Raw genomic sequence first — 15,998 nt, forward strand, 5'->3', positions numbered from 1 at the left:
GACTGCCAGGGACTCACTCTGACAATTTCGAACAAAATCACTGCTATCTACACAATGTAGCATATTAAGTGAGGGAAGGGATATATGTATGAGAGATGAATAACCACATGAAATCCACCATGACCAACCTCTAAAATAATATAAATAAAGTCAGAAGTGATAATATGACCCAACTTTTTTAATTCTGCTGAAAAAAAAACCTTGTCACTGCATTTTCACATAACTAACCAAGTAAAAGCATTTTATATTTCCTGTATATTTCAGAAGTAATGTTATTTTTTTCGGTTCCTTTTTGCCTGTTATTGACATCTGTAGTGGGGGATGGTGTTCTGATATTTTTAAAGGGAGGTAATTAAATATGACTTTGGGATAAGGTAAAAATAGTTGAAATAATTTTACCAAATCAAACAATATAGAACTGTTTTATTAAGTGCATGACAGCACCATAAAACCAAACATCTCCTCTTAATGAATGGAGGCCAATGTTGGCTGTGGTCAGCGGTCGGCGGCCATGATGGCGGCCTTTTCTCTTACTCCGGGAAAACATCCTCTCCAAGTGGCCTAAGTAACCTAAATTTTGTTTCTATCACTTCTTATGTGTTTGTATTTTCGTGTTATGATAACATCTGTCACCAGTGAGGAGTTAATTGTCATTCTGGAGGAGAAACTAGAGCAAAAGCTAGCTCTGTTCAAGTCGACATTCGATGAGTTGAAGAAAACTGTAGAAGATACTAAAGAACTCTTAAGCTTTACTAGCAAACAATATGATACACTTCTTAAAAGACTCTCAGTGTGTGAAGATGAGAACAAGAAGCTACGAAATGAGAACAAGATATTGCAAAAAAACTCTGAACAAACTGGATATCTCGCTCAAGTCTGTGACCAAGGCAAACAATGACTTGGAGCAATACACTCGAAGAGAGTGTGTGGAGATACGAGGCGTTCCACAGAAACCGGATGAATCAACGAATACAATTGTGAAAGAAGTGGGGAAGGCTGTTGGTGTTGAAATTGCTGATATAGATATATTGGTCAGCCACCGTCTTCCACCATCTAAATCGTACAAAAGCCGAAAACCTGGCCCGCCACCCATTATTGTCAAGTTTGTCAGGCGTGACACAAAAGATGCATTTTATCAGGCAAGAATGAAGTATATGACATCCAAAGCCCTTGGATTTCCGGATAAGAATAGGATGTACATCTCCAAAAGCCTTTCCCCTGCAAATCGTAAACTTTTTAACGAAGCTTATAAATTGAAGAAAGATCTGGATTACAAATTCCTCTGGACATCAAATGGAAGGGTATTCTTGAGAGCTACCAAGGCATCCTCAGTCATCTCCATTTACAGCTTGGATCTTGTGAAAAAAATCAGGAATCAAAACGGGAGATCAATACCAGAAGAACCAGTAGCTCAAGGGAAAAATCTTCAAGATGGAATCTCTGACCTACCTCTCACATAACCTCAATAGAAAAATGAAATGAACCTGTGAGCATCTGTCCCAAATGTGCTGATGGCATTGCTAATACCTCTGATGGAGACACACTCAGTGAGTACTCTACCTTACCATCGGTAGCTATTAACTATACTGACAATGTGTCCCATCTGACAAATTTAGATGTGGACCTGAATATGCCTGCAGATATCAACTTTAGCTACTATACCCTTCATGACTTTCACAGCAACCCTGATATTATTGATTGTTTATCAAGTAACAATGCATTTTCTATTTTAAATTCTAATATCAGAAGCTTATCAAGTAATTTTGAGGATCTTAATACTATGCTATCAGAGCTATACTTCCCTTTCTCAGTGATTGGTTTAACTGAAACTAAAATTAAGGTAACTCAACAACCCTTATTTAACATTGATTTACCTGGGTACTCATTTTTCTCGCAACCTACTCTTTCAAATGCTGGAGGTGTTGGTTTTTATATAAAAAATGATTTGAATTTTACTGTCATATCAGAGCTATCTACCTCTACTGCTGATTATGAAGCTCTTTGGATTGAAATACACAGTACCCGTAGCTTAAATATCCTCTGTGGCATTATATACAGGCATCCCAATGGTAATTTGGAAAGTTTTTTTGAGTATTTAAATTCTACCGCTGAGAATGTTGATCGAGGTAGTAAGTACTGTGCAATACTAGGTGATTTTAATTTTGACCTTCTCAAATTTGAAAATCATCATCCAAGTAATGATTTCATAAATATTATTAGCTCATTTTGTTTCCAGGCTCATATTCTACAGCCCACAAGAATAGCAGATCATTCTAAAACACTAATTGATAACATATTTTTCAACTCATTGAAGCACTTCACCATCAGTGGAAATATAATTTATGATATAAGAGATCATTTGCCTAATTTTCTTATTTTCGATAAATTTTCATCTCTTCATAACAATGTTAAACTGTATAAAAGAGACTATTCAACTTTTAACCCACAAGATATGATACGTGAATTCCAGACTATCAATTGGCAAACTGTTATTTCATCTGAACAAGATTCTTCAAGCACATTCAGCTCCTTTTATAATGTGATGTCAACTATTATTGACAAGCATATCCCTGTTAAGCAACTTTCCAAGAGGGAACGGAAATTCCTCTCGAAGGATTACCTCTGCTTTGAGAAAATCAATATATGTTAAAAATAACTTATATAAGAAATTTATTAAGACCAGATCCACTTATATCCACTCAAAATTTAAATTATATAGGAATAAATTAAACCACCTTCTCAAAATAGCCAAGAAGGAATACTACAGCAATTATTTCTTTGATAATATGAATGATTGTAAAAGAATATGGAAGGGAGTCAAACAAATAGTTAACTACAAACCCCCGACCAGTGCAAAACATATTAAGCTTAGAGTAAATGATCGTGAAATTGTTAGCCCAGTTGAGGTAGCAAATGCTTTTAATACATATTTTTCTAGCATAGGAAATAACTTAACTAAATCAATAAGCATCGTAGAAAAATCGCCTATGGAATATTTGTGTAATCCAGTTTGTGATTCATTCTTTATTTACCCAACAACTACAGATGCGATTGAAAATGAGATTTCTAAATTAAAACCAGGAAAAGCTACAGGACCTTACAGCATATCAGTTGACATCCTGAAGCTGTTAAAATCTGTTTTATTTACACCATTAAAATACTTTTTAATAATTCATTTCTGTCTGGTAATGTATCAAATACCCTGAAATTATCTAATGTGATACCTGTTTTCAAAAAGGCATCCCAAACTAGCTTTTCAAATTATCGCCCCATCTCATTGCTTTCAATTTTTCATAAACTACTTCAGAGACTTATGTATAATAGACTTGTTAGTTATCTAGACAAGCATCATGTATTATTTGAGAAGCAATTTAGCTTTAGGTCTAAACATAGTACTGATCATGCAATACTATCTATAGTAGATAAAATACAAAAAGCAATTGAGGAACGAAACTATTACTGTGGAATTTTCCTTGATTTTAGTAAAGCATTTGATACAGTCAATCATAAAATCCTACCAGGAAAGCTAGCACAGTCTATTGGGAACAGGCACAGCGTAACACGAACAGCCACAGCGTACCGGGAACAGCCACAGCCTATCAGGAACAGGCACAGCGTATCATGAACAGGCACAGCGTATCATGAACAGGCACAGTGTATCATGAACAGGCACAGCGTATTGCGAAGGACTGAGAACCAAGATTCCCACAAGGCCTTTAGAGAGGAAATTCAAGATGGCGAGCAGAGTACAGGTCAGAGGCAACTTATCTCTCATTTTTTTTCCATTCCAATCTTGCCAAGTCATGTACTTAAAAGAGAATGTGCAAATACGAAGTAAGCCTGTACGAGCAAATGGCACATAAGATGTATAACTACACTAATTTTCTATCCACAATTGTCGAAAAGGATGTTTTGAAACAAAAACTTACAGCCAAAATTTAGTTAATTAAGCTTAAGTTTTTTAATAGGGTCCAATTTTAATACAAGTCGGATACTAAAGAAGATAATGAAAGAAATGTAGATGAACAATCTGACTTTTTTTTTTTTACCAATTACGATGGAAAAGATATGGGCCTCACTCACACAAGAAGAACTTTTGAAGAAGTCCTAAGAAATGTACAAAGTAGAAATTGAAGTGAAGAATGTGCCGACTATTTAAAATATAAATGTAAAGGGGCAATCAATATTCTCCACATGTCATCACTTATTTATAATATCCCAGCTACATTTATTGATCAAGCCGAAATGTGGATGTGACTAGGTACTTGTTGTACCATCCTTTAAGAGGACCAGACAGAGGAAGCTTTATATCAGGCAAGAGTGTTCATAACCAGAGAATTGAGCGGTTATGGCGTGACTTGCATGTTGGTCTTATTTACATCTACTATGAAGCATTTAGGTACTTGGAGGACCAGAGCCTTCTCCAAATAGACAATAAAATTCATATGTATTGCCTACACTATGTTTTTCTTCCACGCATCAATCAACACCTAGTAGATTTTCGTAGTGGATGGGATTGTCACCCTCTTTCAGCTGAAAGGAACAGATCCCCAAACCAGCTATGGATTGAAGGTCTTCTGAGAAGTGAAAACCCTCTATTGGGTCAAGATGTTACTTTAACCACCCAGGTAAATAAAGGTTACAGTCCCTATGATTATAAAAATCGAACACAATCTGTATTATGAAACTTAACCCTTTAACCCAGCCAGCTAGCAGTGACCAGCATTTTATTTCTCCTTAAACTATCACTGCTTACCCAAACATAAAGGTGACAAGAGAAAAGGAATTAATCAGCAAGCACAAAAGGTCTTCTTCATAACAAATTCTCCTCATTAGTACCATGAGAAAACTATGAAGAACAGTGTGGAGAATATGCATATTGGTTCTGGGGTTTAAAGGGTTAGTATGCCCACTTTAGGAATGGTAACGCTCGCTCCCCTATTTGCTCGCACCTATCCTTTTTTTTAAACACACTTATCAGGTGAATAAATAATGCTGGAAACTGGTACTGCAATTAGTTCTGCAAACATTTGAATAAAGAGCAGTCAAGATTCTCTTTTTTTGAATAAGAAATACCTTCACAAACACTGCATTAAAAGGTCAGCTCTGTGCTTTTCATTTAGGCAACCCCTAGGTTGCAAAGTGAAAAGTTGAGGTGGGGCCTCCTTTTCCCCATTGTTGGAGTTTCTTAATAAATATTTATTAGGCAGTGACAGCTCTATTTGCAAGGCTAGTTTTTGGATGACTTCTAGCTAATTACGCTGTATTCCGTTGGTTTAGGTTGAGGTAGATTCATATGGCATTGACATGGAATGGCTAGTCCCCTTCACAAGTAGCAGCAGTGATCTTTTGGAAATTCCACCAATACACTGTCCTTTAAATGACACAGACAGGAATGACTTGAATCAATGTATTGATCCACTGTCAATAAGTGACTGTTTTGGAATGGACATCTACATCAGATATCTACATCAGATGTGTTTCCTTTGTTGAAAGCAGATTGTCACTATGCAGTTAGCATGAGTAGTATAGTTTAGTTCAATTCAGTGAGAGACTAAGGAAAGTGGTGGAAATGTAACAGATAACCAGTTTATTCCATGACTACTGTTTCACCAATGGAGGTGGACCTCTCATACAAGTTTTTTTTTTTTTCTGCTTACACAATTTACAACTACTAAAATCCATTATATTACCATCAAAACTATTTAACAATTGAATTGCTTATGCGCTTACAATTACAGGTGCTACTTAAAATAATACAATTGCAATACTTACTCTACAAAACAGTATGATTACGTTTAAAACTTTTTTTTTTCTTTTTAACTTTTTAATTTTAATTTTTATCTTTTTTATTATTTCTTAAATAACCACAGTTACTTACACCGGAATACTATAATACAATACAATACATAAAATACATGTATTCAGTAAGCTGTAAACAAAAAAGAAAAAAGTCATTACTACGATTTCTCAGCTAAATTATTAATCTATTCCGTGCATGCATGGCTTCCTTTTAAATCGTTTATATTAAACATGTTTTTTTTTTATTTTATTTATTTATTTTGTTGAGATTTAAGATTTAAAAGGTACTAAAAAAGATAGAAAACTAGGAAATCTTTCTATTTTTGGCAGTACTTCCTTTTTTTTGCAGGACCATATGTAATACCTGGCAACAAGGAAGTAAAAGTATTGCTTTATGTTAGATAGGGTGTCCGATCTCAGGCCAATTATTATATCGGGAGTGAAAATGTTGGATTTTAGTTTTATTTGATTTTCGGCCAACCATTTTGTAAAGGCCCGCCAAAAACAATACGTTTCGCTATACGACCAAAATAAATGAAAAAGAGACTCCTTTTCCGTTCTACAAAAGGTACAAATATCGTTTTCTCTAATGCCTATTTTATTTAGAAAATCATTTGTCGCTAAACGCCTATGAAGTAGGTTAAACTGAAAAATAATTAATTTGGTAGATTTAGTGCTGCAGAAAGGGAGTTTGTAGGCCATCTCCCAGTCAATTGTTTTGGAACACTGAAGGCTGCAGTCCTCTCATACAAGTTAACACAACAGTTGCTGTTAATGTGATACATATTGATGCTTCAATACTGTTTTTTTTTTCTAAAGACCTGGTTTATATTTGTACTAAGGTAATGCTAATTCCAGGGCAACAAAATGTAAACATATAGGGCTCTGTACTCAGAATAAAAATATTAATGTGACCGACTTCTACACATAATAAGATACAAAATGCAAACATGTAGGGCTCTGTAATCAGTATAAGAATATCAATGTGTGACAGACGTCTATGTAACAATAAAATACATCCATCAAGCCCTTCCATAGCCCTTTCCTTGAACTGTGATAACAGTTTCAAAATCCTTCTTGAAGTGTTCATATGACAAGTGACATGTGGACAGGAAGACCTCCTTGCTACAGGTATTGGGATCAGGGAATCTGTCCGTCACATTCAAGGAAAACTTGACTGCTATGCTACCAGGCATATGTGGGGAGCCAGTTAAGAATAGCAGGACATCTTTGAGCAGGACCCCTGTGCCAAAGAGACAAACAATAACAACAAAACAATTAGCTTTTGCAACCTGCCAGTATGCTTAATATGTAAACAATTATTTCCATGGTGTATTTAATACCAGCAGTGTAAAATATAAAAAAGTTATTGTTCCATTACACATGTTCTGATTTGAAACCCCCCCCCCCCTTTATATTGCATAGCATGTGTAGCTTTATACTGTTAGTCCTACTAAAAGAAGAGATGGTGTTTAATTCACATACCAGATTCTCTTTCACAAGTATCCTTCAAGAAGTTAAATGTCTGCTGTCTGGTAGCATCATAACCATCAGTAGCATCCCTCTGAACTCTGCGTTTCAGTACATCAAAGCTTACAGCAGCCTCGGCAATTGTCTTGAATATTTCACCTCTAACCCTTGAGTGAGATTCCATCAGTTTGACAAGACCAAGCACACCAAGACCTTCTCTTAGCTCTTCCAGTTCAGCTAATCGTTTGTGAACAACTTGATATATCATGCACTCATATGCCACCTCAGCTGCATTATTTTTGGCCACCAGAGCTGCTGATACTCCACACTGACTCATCAGTGTGGAAAGAGCATCATTTACATCTACCTCCTTTCCATCAACATTCATCAGGTTCTCCAACATCTCTTTGATTTCAAGATCAGGAATGTCATCCATTGTCACTGTTGCACAGGCGGTTTCTGTACACCCAGTCTCCAGATAAGTGGCAACAGGCTTTGCCAACCCAACCCAACCATAACAAAATCAGTGTGTGGAATTTCGTGTGCCATTGCCTGTCCTGCTAACGAGAACCACCCTCTCAACACTAACTGTTGGGAATGGACAGGCAATTTATGCCCAGCGTCACGCACAAGTAACTGAGGGTCATTGCTACTTAACAATGTTTCCATAAAAATGGCAAAAAACTCTCTCTGGGGACCTCCAACATCTGGCGCATCCTCTTCAATCTCATCATCACCACTGTCTGTTACAAAGTACGCAACAGGGGACCTTTCCAACTTTGAACTTGCATTCTTGTATATTCTAGAAATTTCTTTCATTTTCTTTTTGGAACGATTAAATGTGCTAGGGTAGGTAGGCTGATCTAATTTCACCACACTGCGTTTAAAATTCTGCAAAACCCTCTCAGCAGGAAGCCCTAAAGCACAAAGAAAATGTTGTATTTAGACCTAACACCAAAAAAAGTTGCTTGTGTTTACACGCTCAAAAAATTCATCTTCAATCTTGCAGGTTTGCTAATACTAGGGTTTGGATCATCCTTCTTTCTGGCATTATGTAGTAACAAATAACAGATTCATTGTTTAGGATATTAAAATAAATGAAAACCTTCACTCAGTATACAGGTTTCTTCTAGACATATTACTTTCCATGCAATAGAATCCACCTCCAAAAGAAATAAAATCTGAGATTTGATGTAATTGCTTTTTATACACACATACCACTCCAAGCCGCATAAGCACATGAACCATCTTTGGGCTTGTCTTTAGTCAAATCTAAGACAAAGAACAATTGTGCAACTTTTTCATTGACTGTGAAAACTAGCACTGGTCAAGGCATTTGGAAATAACGTTGTAACCACTGCATCATGGTAAACTGTCACATAAATCAGTTTCAAAAATTCCAATAACATTAATTTTTACCTAACCAAATAAATGCATAATGGATGAGTTGTGACATTAGATTTTCAATTCTCAAGGGCTTTTCTTCAACATCTTAATTTTAACTGACTCAAAATAAAATTCACTAACTTTTTGTTAACCTCCAAGAAAGCTCTTCCCAGACTGTTTCTTGGACTGTGGAAACCACACATGTGTGCTTTAGATTAGAGACAAAAAATTTACCTTTAGTATCCAAAATTGTTGAAATACACTCATCAATCGTTCTGCAGCCCTTCATAGCTTCAGTAATCTGATTATATTGCTTGACAAATTTGGAAGCATTTCCTTTAATTTGTTTACATCAATGTCTTGACCCTAACCAATGAAAAACAATAAATAAATAAGTAAGTAAATAAATAATAGGCAATCGTGGTGTCATGAAGACTATTCTTGACAATTATTAGCAGGCCTTTTATTAACAAGCAACAAGCAACAATCTTATCAAGAATAAAGTAATGTTTAAGTTCTAGACATTTCAGTTTTGACGTTTAAAAAACAAGAATTACTTTGTAAATTTTAATCAAGGGTTTAAATTATTGATTTATTAACTCCAGTCTAAGTTAAAGTTGCCCAGCTCATTGTCCTACATTGTACCTGCACACCAGGGATACTACTGAGAGGAGCTGTGAGGTCACTTGGATTTTCAACTTCTAAGCAACTCCTTAAGAGGTCTTGGTCATCTGATTCCTGTCATTTTTAAGAAAAAGCTTTAATAACATTGTTTAAAGAAAACAAGTCACTCTTTAAGCATTAATATTTTGCGTACCCTTTTGTGTGGCAGTTGATGCACTCAGTAGAGTCCTACATGGAGGCAAACGTTTATGGTGTTTTCAGCTATCTTATGACACCTAAAACTGTCCAATAATACATATGTAGCCAAATTTCAAAGGATTTACAGCTAACCACATCATCTTTCAGTCTTGTCGCATAAGCTTCAGGCTGTAAAATCTGACAATCTTAATTGAAATAGCTGTAATAATATAACACCAGGAAAAAAATAGATGGATATGGTGATGGATTTCCGTTTCCAATAATTGTAAGTACTTGATTTTACAAATCACATTACAAACCTCACACTTGTGGTCTTCAAATATTTTTAATGGTACCTCTTCATGGCATACAGTGCAAGTGACAGTTGGCATACAAGAATTGTTTTCAGGCTGAAAGACAACAAAGGCAGTTACACTAATGTCCAATTAAAAGGTCAAAGAGTATTCAAAGACATTTACCTTATAGTCTTGTGATGCTTTCTCTTTGGCAAGGCCTTCAAAGGGTACCACATAAATACATGCAGCACCTATTGCAATGTTCTCTTGTAACCACTAGATGGTGTAGCGTTGAGGGCCAAGAGGAATCTTATGAAGACTCCTCTTGCCACTTCCACCCCCCAAGGTTCGGTATAACAAAAACTTCCCATCTGCTGCTTTTAGTTTGGGAAACAGTGCCTCCAATTCCTTTCTGAGGTAATTATGGTCACCTTCTTTCTTAAAGGCATGTCGCTTTTTTCCTAGAGCAATGCAGGACAGATCATACAGTTCTTTTGAATTGGGAGAAAATGTTCCATTTTCACTTAGACAACATGTCAACGTGTAAAGTAGTAACAGACAGAAAATACAGTGCATACAGTCAGTAGCCAGAAAAAATGTTGACTTGGTTGAAGTGGGTGAGTGCACAAAGTGTTCTTGGGTAATGATGACGTAACAATAGTAATAGCATTTGACCGCATCGTGTTGTCAGGTCAAAATGATGCAACAAAAGCGTTTGCCCACATCATGTTCTCGGGTAATGATGACGTAGCAATAACACTTGCCCACAAGGTGTTCTGGGGTAATTATGACATAGCAATAGGGTTTGCGGCAAGGTTTTCTCATGTAATGATGATGTCCTAAGCAGTGTCCCGGTTTACATGTCCTCACAACTCTCACCTTGCAGATTGTGGAATCATGTTGTGGTGAAACATTCATTCTGAAAAATATGCGCTTAACAAGTTTGCATTGTAATCTAATCAGATAAGATCAACAAAGCTGGGCACTATTAGTGTCAACTGTTTCTAGTTATATTTAAAAAATGGTAAGCAAGCAGCGTGCAACTGTCGAGTTATGGATGCACACGGGAGGTTGCTAAGCGCAAGAGAAGCGTAAGAGACTCTAGCTTCTTGAGTGCTTAGCAAACCTCTCAAGTGCGTCCATAACTCGATAGCTGCACGCTTACCATTTCTTTTATAACATGGAGACTTATCATATCGGGTGAAAATATTTATTGAATCTTTTAGTGTTACATGAAGTCAAAACCATGATCAACCGCGCAAAAATGTTCATTCAAAAAACTGACAAAGCTACACATCAACATTTTACTTGGATCGCAGTGAGTTCATTCATTCTGTTTTATCGATCTCGGGACAACATGCAACTTAAAACTGCTCAGTTAACTTTCGTACAGTATTCAACTCGCAACGAACAAGACATGCTAAGGTAAAATTGATCGTCTCACAAAGTTAAGCTTAAGTCTGCTGCGATCGGTTGAAAACAAACTGCACGGCTTGAATTGTGCAATTTTGAAAAAGTGGTGCCACTTCTCTTGCAACCTGTGAAGGATGTATTTCTTGATTTGCTTTTTGCCGTAAACCACTGCTCACTTCCACTGTGGATTGCACTTGGGAAGCTGCAGTTACACAACTAGTGCTCGGAGCCGATAGCGCCCTGGACAACACATCACTGCAATTTTGAAGCTGTGAAACAGATGGTCGACAGTTGTAATGTGAAAGGGATTGCTCGTTGGATGGCCTGAAATTGAAATGTTGGGGACGCCAGCATTGGACCACAGGGTTATGGCCGTAGCTCGGATGCTGTGGTTTGTGCATATCTTATACAAACCGGCCGCTTCACTGATTTTCTTCATCATGTTTGCGAGAGTGTTTACGCCAAGTGGCCTTTGTTCGAACCACACATCTTCTTCGGGACTGAAATTTGCCTTTGGGTACTGGAAAAATGAACTGCAATTCGGGGTAACCTTTTTAAGGTAGAGCTTTAAAGCCTTGTAGCCATCGAATTGGTCTGCAGTTTCGTACATCCTTGCTTCTTTTTCGTTACTGGGTTTGTCATTGACCCCACCTGGATGGTTCTTCGAAGATTCATTATGTGCCATGGTTGCGAATTTTCTCCTGGCTGCATCAATGACAAACTTAAAGCTGTTGATAGTAAGAGCTCTCTGTCCTTTACGGCCTCTTCGGCAAAGGTAAAGGACAATGTGGAACCAGACATTTCTTAAAAGTGAGAGTGGGGAAGCAAGAGAAAAGACTCCGCTGGTTTTGAGCTGTCTGAGATGTTGTTCTTCAATAGCAGGTTTGTGGGTTACGTTTTCCTTTCCACTTCTTCTCAAATTAACAAGTTGCGCATCTAACATTTGGTTTGACCGGAAAAATGTGGGGTCACTTGCTAGCTGAAGCCCTTTGCTGTGAGGAGGAGCGTTAAGATATCTTTCGATTCCGTGTCTGAACCCAAGCAGGGTTGATTTACTGTATGACTCTCCTTTTTGTGTTCGTGCTTCGGCGTAAAATCGCCTGAGATTCTGGTCCAGCTAACCCTTTGTCATGTTTTCAAGAGGTGTTTGTATAGCTTTCTCTGAGCACCAGCCTAAAGTTGAAAACATGAATGGCCTCACTGAAAAATATGGTCTTTTTAACTGTTTTGTTATTCATCATCATTTATCCGTTCTCCAAGTGGAGAATTGGGCTGTAGGCTCTCTGCCTCCCGGCTGTTCTGTCCTCCGCAGCCGATGCTGCTGCTGCCCATGTTCCTAAACAGTTCTCTTTCATATCTCTTTCGATAGTCCTTCTCCAAGTCTCACACCGTCTACCCCTTTTCCGTTTGCCTTCAGGCACCCATGTTAGAGCAATTCGTGGATGTGAGCAATGGTCCATTCTGAGGACATGGCCCAACCACGTCCATCTCCTCCTTGCCACTTGCTTACGTATTGTCTCCAATCCTGCTCTTTCTCTAATCTCCTCGTTTGTTACCCGCATTAGCCAGTAGATCTTAAACATCCGACGAAGGCTCTTATGTAAGAATGCATCCAGTTTTTTCTCGTCTGTTTTGGTCATTCACCAGCACTCACAACCATACAACAACACCGAGAGGATATTAGATTTGAAAATTTTGGTCTTAGTCTTGTAGGTAAATTTACTGCTCTTCCAGATTTTATCCAATTTACTATATGCAGCCCTGGCTTTCATGTCTTCTTCTTTGCCACCTGACTTGCTGATGTATGCACCCAAGTAGACAAAACTTTCTCCATCTTCAATATCATGTTCGTCAATCTGGACGTTCTCATTGCTGGTCGTGTTAAGTCTGAGGAGTTTTGTCTTTTCAGAATTGATCTTCAAGCCAGTTGTCTTGCTGGTAGTGCTGAGATTTGTCACTTTCTGTTGGATTTGACATTTCGTACTGGATGTAAGTGCAATATCGTCAGCAGAGTCCAAGTCGTCTAACTTGGAGCACAATTTCCATCTAATGCCAGTGTTAGCACCTGTTACTGTCGATCACAAGTAAGAACAGAAACCCTGACATGTTACACCCCTGCTTTACGCCGCACTTTACATCGAACCAGTCAGTTTGACCTGTGCCCTCAACAACCGCGCATTGGCTACCATCATACATTGCGTTGACCATTCTGACAAGCTTCGAAGGTATCCCATAATTCTCCATGATCTTCCACAAGGTTTTCCTGTGAATGCTATCAAAAGCCTTTTCATAGTCGACAAAACACACATACAAGCTTGAGTTCCATTCCACTGCTTGCTCTACGATGTTCCTGAGAACGAATATCTGCTCTGTCGTACTTCTTCCTTTCCTGAAACCAGCTTGCTCCTTCCTTAACTTTGCATCAACACCACCTGATATTCTTCTGATTAATACCTTGCCCATCACTTTTGTAGCAACAGACATCAAAGTAATCCCCCGCCAGTTTCCACACTTGGTGAGATCCCCTTTTTTGGCAATCTTGACAATGAGGCCCCTCCTCCAAATGCAGGAACAGTCTCACTGACCCATATCTCACAGAAAAGGTCATGGAGTACATTGACTGTTGTTGTAATGTCAGCCTTGAGCAGTTCTACTGTTAAGCAGTCCACACCAGGTGCTTTGGCTGCTTTCATGCTCGTGATGGCGGTCCTAATCTCGGCTTTAGTTATGGGGCCTGATGGTATCTCTTCTATAGCTTCCATTTCGCTGATCACTTCGGCCTCCTGCTCCGGGTTGGGTCTATTCAGTAATTCAACAAAGTGCTCTTTCCATCTTTGTTGCAGTTCCTCTTCTTTTGTCAAGAAATTGCCTTCGTTGTTCCTTACCATGTCAATTTTCTTTGGTGGCTCGCTGCACAGCCTTCTTCTAGCATCGTACACACCCTTCATCTGCCCACACTTAGCAGCATCCTCTGCCTCTTGCGCAAAATTGTTAGCCCACTCTCTCTTGTCCTTTCTCAAACTTTTCTTCACTTCTAGATCTTTCTTCCTGTATTCCTGTTGCAGCCTTGCCTTTAGTCGCTCCGACCTTGTGCCAGCTAACTTTTGCTTTAACTGCTTCCTTTCTTTGACTCTCTTCCAGCTTTCTGGACTGATCCAGCTCTTATTTTTCCTTGTTCTGTAGCCTAGCACATCCTTGGCTGTCTCGCAGTAAGTGTCTTTGATCTTTTTCCACTTTTTCTCTACTACGTTCTCGTGTGCTACTTCGCCCTCGTCCTCCTGTCTATTTTCGTCACAATCATCTTCTATCACTAAACAGCTGAACCTGTTCTTTAGCTCCAACTGAAATTGCTTCCTAATTTCAGGAACATTCAGCTTACTGGTCTCGTATCTTCTGACTTGTACTGTTCTCCTGCCTGTTCTGTTTAGCTTTAGCAGTGTCCTAGCAATCACAAGGTTATTGTTATTAGCACAGTCTGCACCCCTATATGCCCTCACATCCTGTACTGATCGTTTAAAATTGGATCTAACGGCCATATGATCGATCTGGTTGTGGTATTGGCCATTTGGTGAAGTCCACGTGTATCTGTGTATTTCTTTATGTGGGAACATAGTTGATGCAATAGCAAGATTGTTCAGTGCACAGAAAGACACAAAGCGCTCCCCGTTGTCGCTTCTCTCCCCTATCATACCAAATTTTTTTACAATGCCTTCCTCTCCAAGTTGTTGCTCACCCACTTTTGCATTCCAGTCGCCTATGACCAAGAGCATATCGTGCCTCGGCACCTCGTCCACAATCTTTTGTAACTGTTCATAGAAGTCGTCTTTCACCTCGTCGTCTGCCTCATTGGTTGAGGCATAAACCTGGATAACTGTTGTCTTGATGAAGCGCGAGAAGAAGCGAGCTTCTATGATGCGGTCACTTATCGGTCTCCAACTGTCTAGACATTGGGCGACCTTCTTGGACATGATTATTGCGACCCCACTCTGATGTACATCGTCGTCCCTGCCCGAATATATGATGGTTTCACCTGTTCTTGCTTTCAACCGCCCAAATCCTGACCACCTGCATTCACTTATCCCTAACATACCAATGCCATAACGCGTCATCTCAGCTGTACTCTGGGCTGTTTTTCCTACCAAGAACATAGTTCTCACATTCCAACATCCCACGTTTACTTTAGTTTTGGGGTTTGCCAACGAGTTGTTTGGAGAATGGGCTCCCTTTCGGCTTTCACCCATTGTCGTCATACTTCCGTCAACCCAGCTAATAAAGGCATCGTCTGGGGTCCGGCAAGTCGTTGTTTTTCACCCATTGTAGCCTGTATACATCGAGATTTCAGTTTCCGTAATCACAATGTTTTATGGGGTAAGGTGATTGGCCTCACGCCCAACCCCCAACCTGGAGGGCCAGGGTTTTTCTGTTGGGGTTTTCCTTCCTTTAGTCACATATTCCGGTTATTTAAAGGCGCGGAACACTCGCCTTTTGCCACTGTCGCTCAGCTGCTAGCTACCGCTAGCATTACCAAGGGCTACTGTAACGAGGACGTGCGACATATGACTTCACTGGCAGAGCCTATATTAGACGGAGAGGCATTTCTCAGCATTTACGGGGAGGGCATTGGTGACCTTTGCTAACCCCACTAAGACCCCATACCAGTGCTTATTAATTATTGTAAAATAAAGAAAGCAAGGAAAATTTTAAAGATGTAAACAATTGGATGCTCAAGCGCTGTCCTTGCCAGATAAAACTTTAATATCTCCGAGCATTAATTTCATGCTCAGTAGAACTTTTTTTTTAAGTAAGCTTATACTTGAACAGATGGATGGA

At 38.8% G+C, this 15,998-nt stretch overlaps 2 protein-coding genes across 2 annotated transcripts; one reads left to right on the top strand and one right to left on the bottom strand.

Moving 5' to 3' along the window:
• Nucleotides 1-764: 764 nt before the first annotated feature.
• LOC137995630 (uncharacterized) lies at nucleotides 765-1,460 on the top strand. The gene has a single exon (XM_068841157.1). The coding sequence runs from the start codon at nucleotides 765-767 to the stop codon at nucleotides 1,458-1,460; it is 696 nt and encodes a 231-aa protein (XP_068697258.1).
• Nucleotides 1,461-13,651: 12,191 nt separating this feature from the next.
• LOC137995631 (uncharacterized) lies at nucleotides 13,652-15,418 on the bottom strand. Its single transcript, XM_068841158.1, has one exon. The coding sequence runs from the start codon at nucleotides 15,416-15,418 to the stop codon at nucleotides 13,652-13,654; it is 1,767 nt and encodes a 588-aa protein (XP_068697259.1).
• Nucleotides 15,419-15,998: the final 580 nt, after the last annotated feature.

The sequence above is a fragment of the Montipora foliosa genome, chromosome 3 (genome assembly GCF_036669935.1).
Source record: "Montipora foliosa isolate CH-2021 chromosome 3, ASM3666993v2, whole genome shotgun sequence".
NCBI classification, from domain to species: Eukaryota; Metazoa; Cnidaria; class Anthozoa; order Scleractinia; family Acroporidae; genus Montipora; species Montipora foliosa.

Coding starts and splice junctions, on each gene's coding strand:
- LOC137995630 (XM_068841157.1), top strand. CDS start 765: ATGATACACTTCTTAAAAGACTCTCAGTGTGTGAAGATGAGAACAAGA.
- LOC137995631 (XM_068841158.1), bottom strand. CDS start 15,418: ATGACGACAATGGGTGAAAGCCGAAAGGGAGCCCATTCTCCAAACAAC.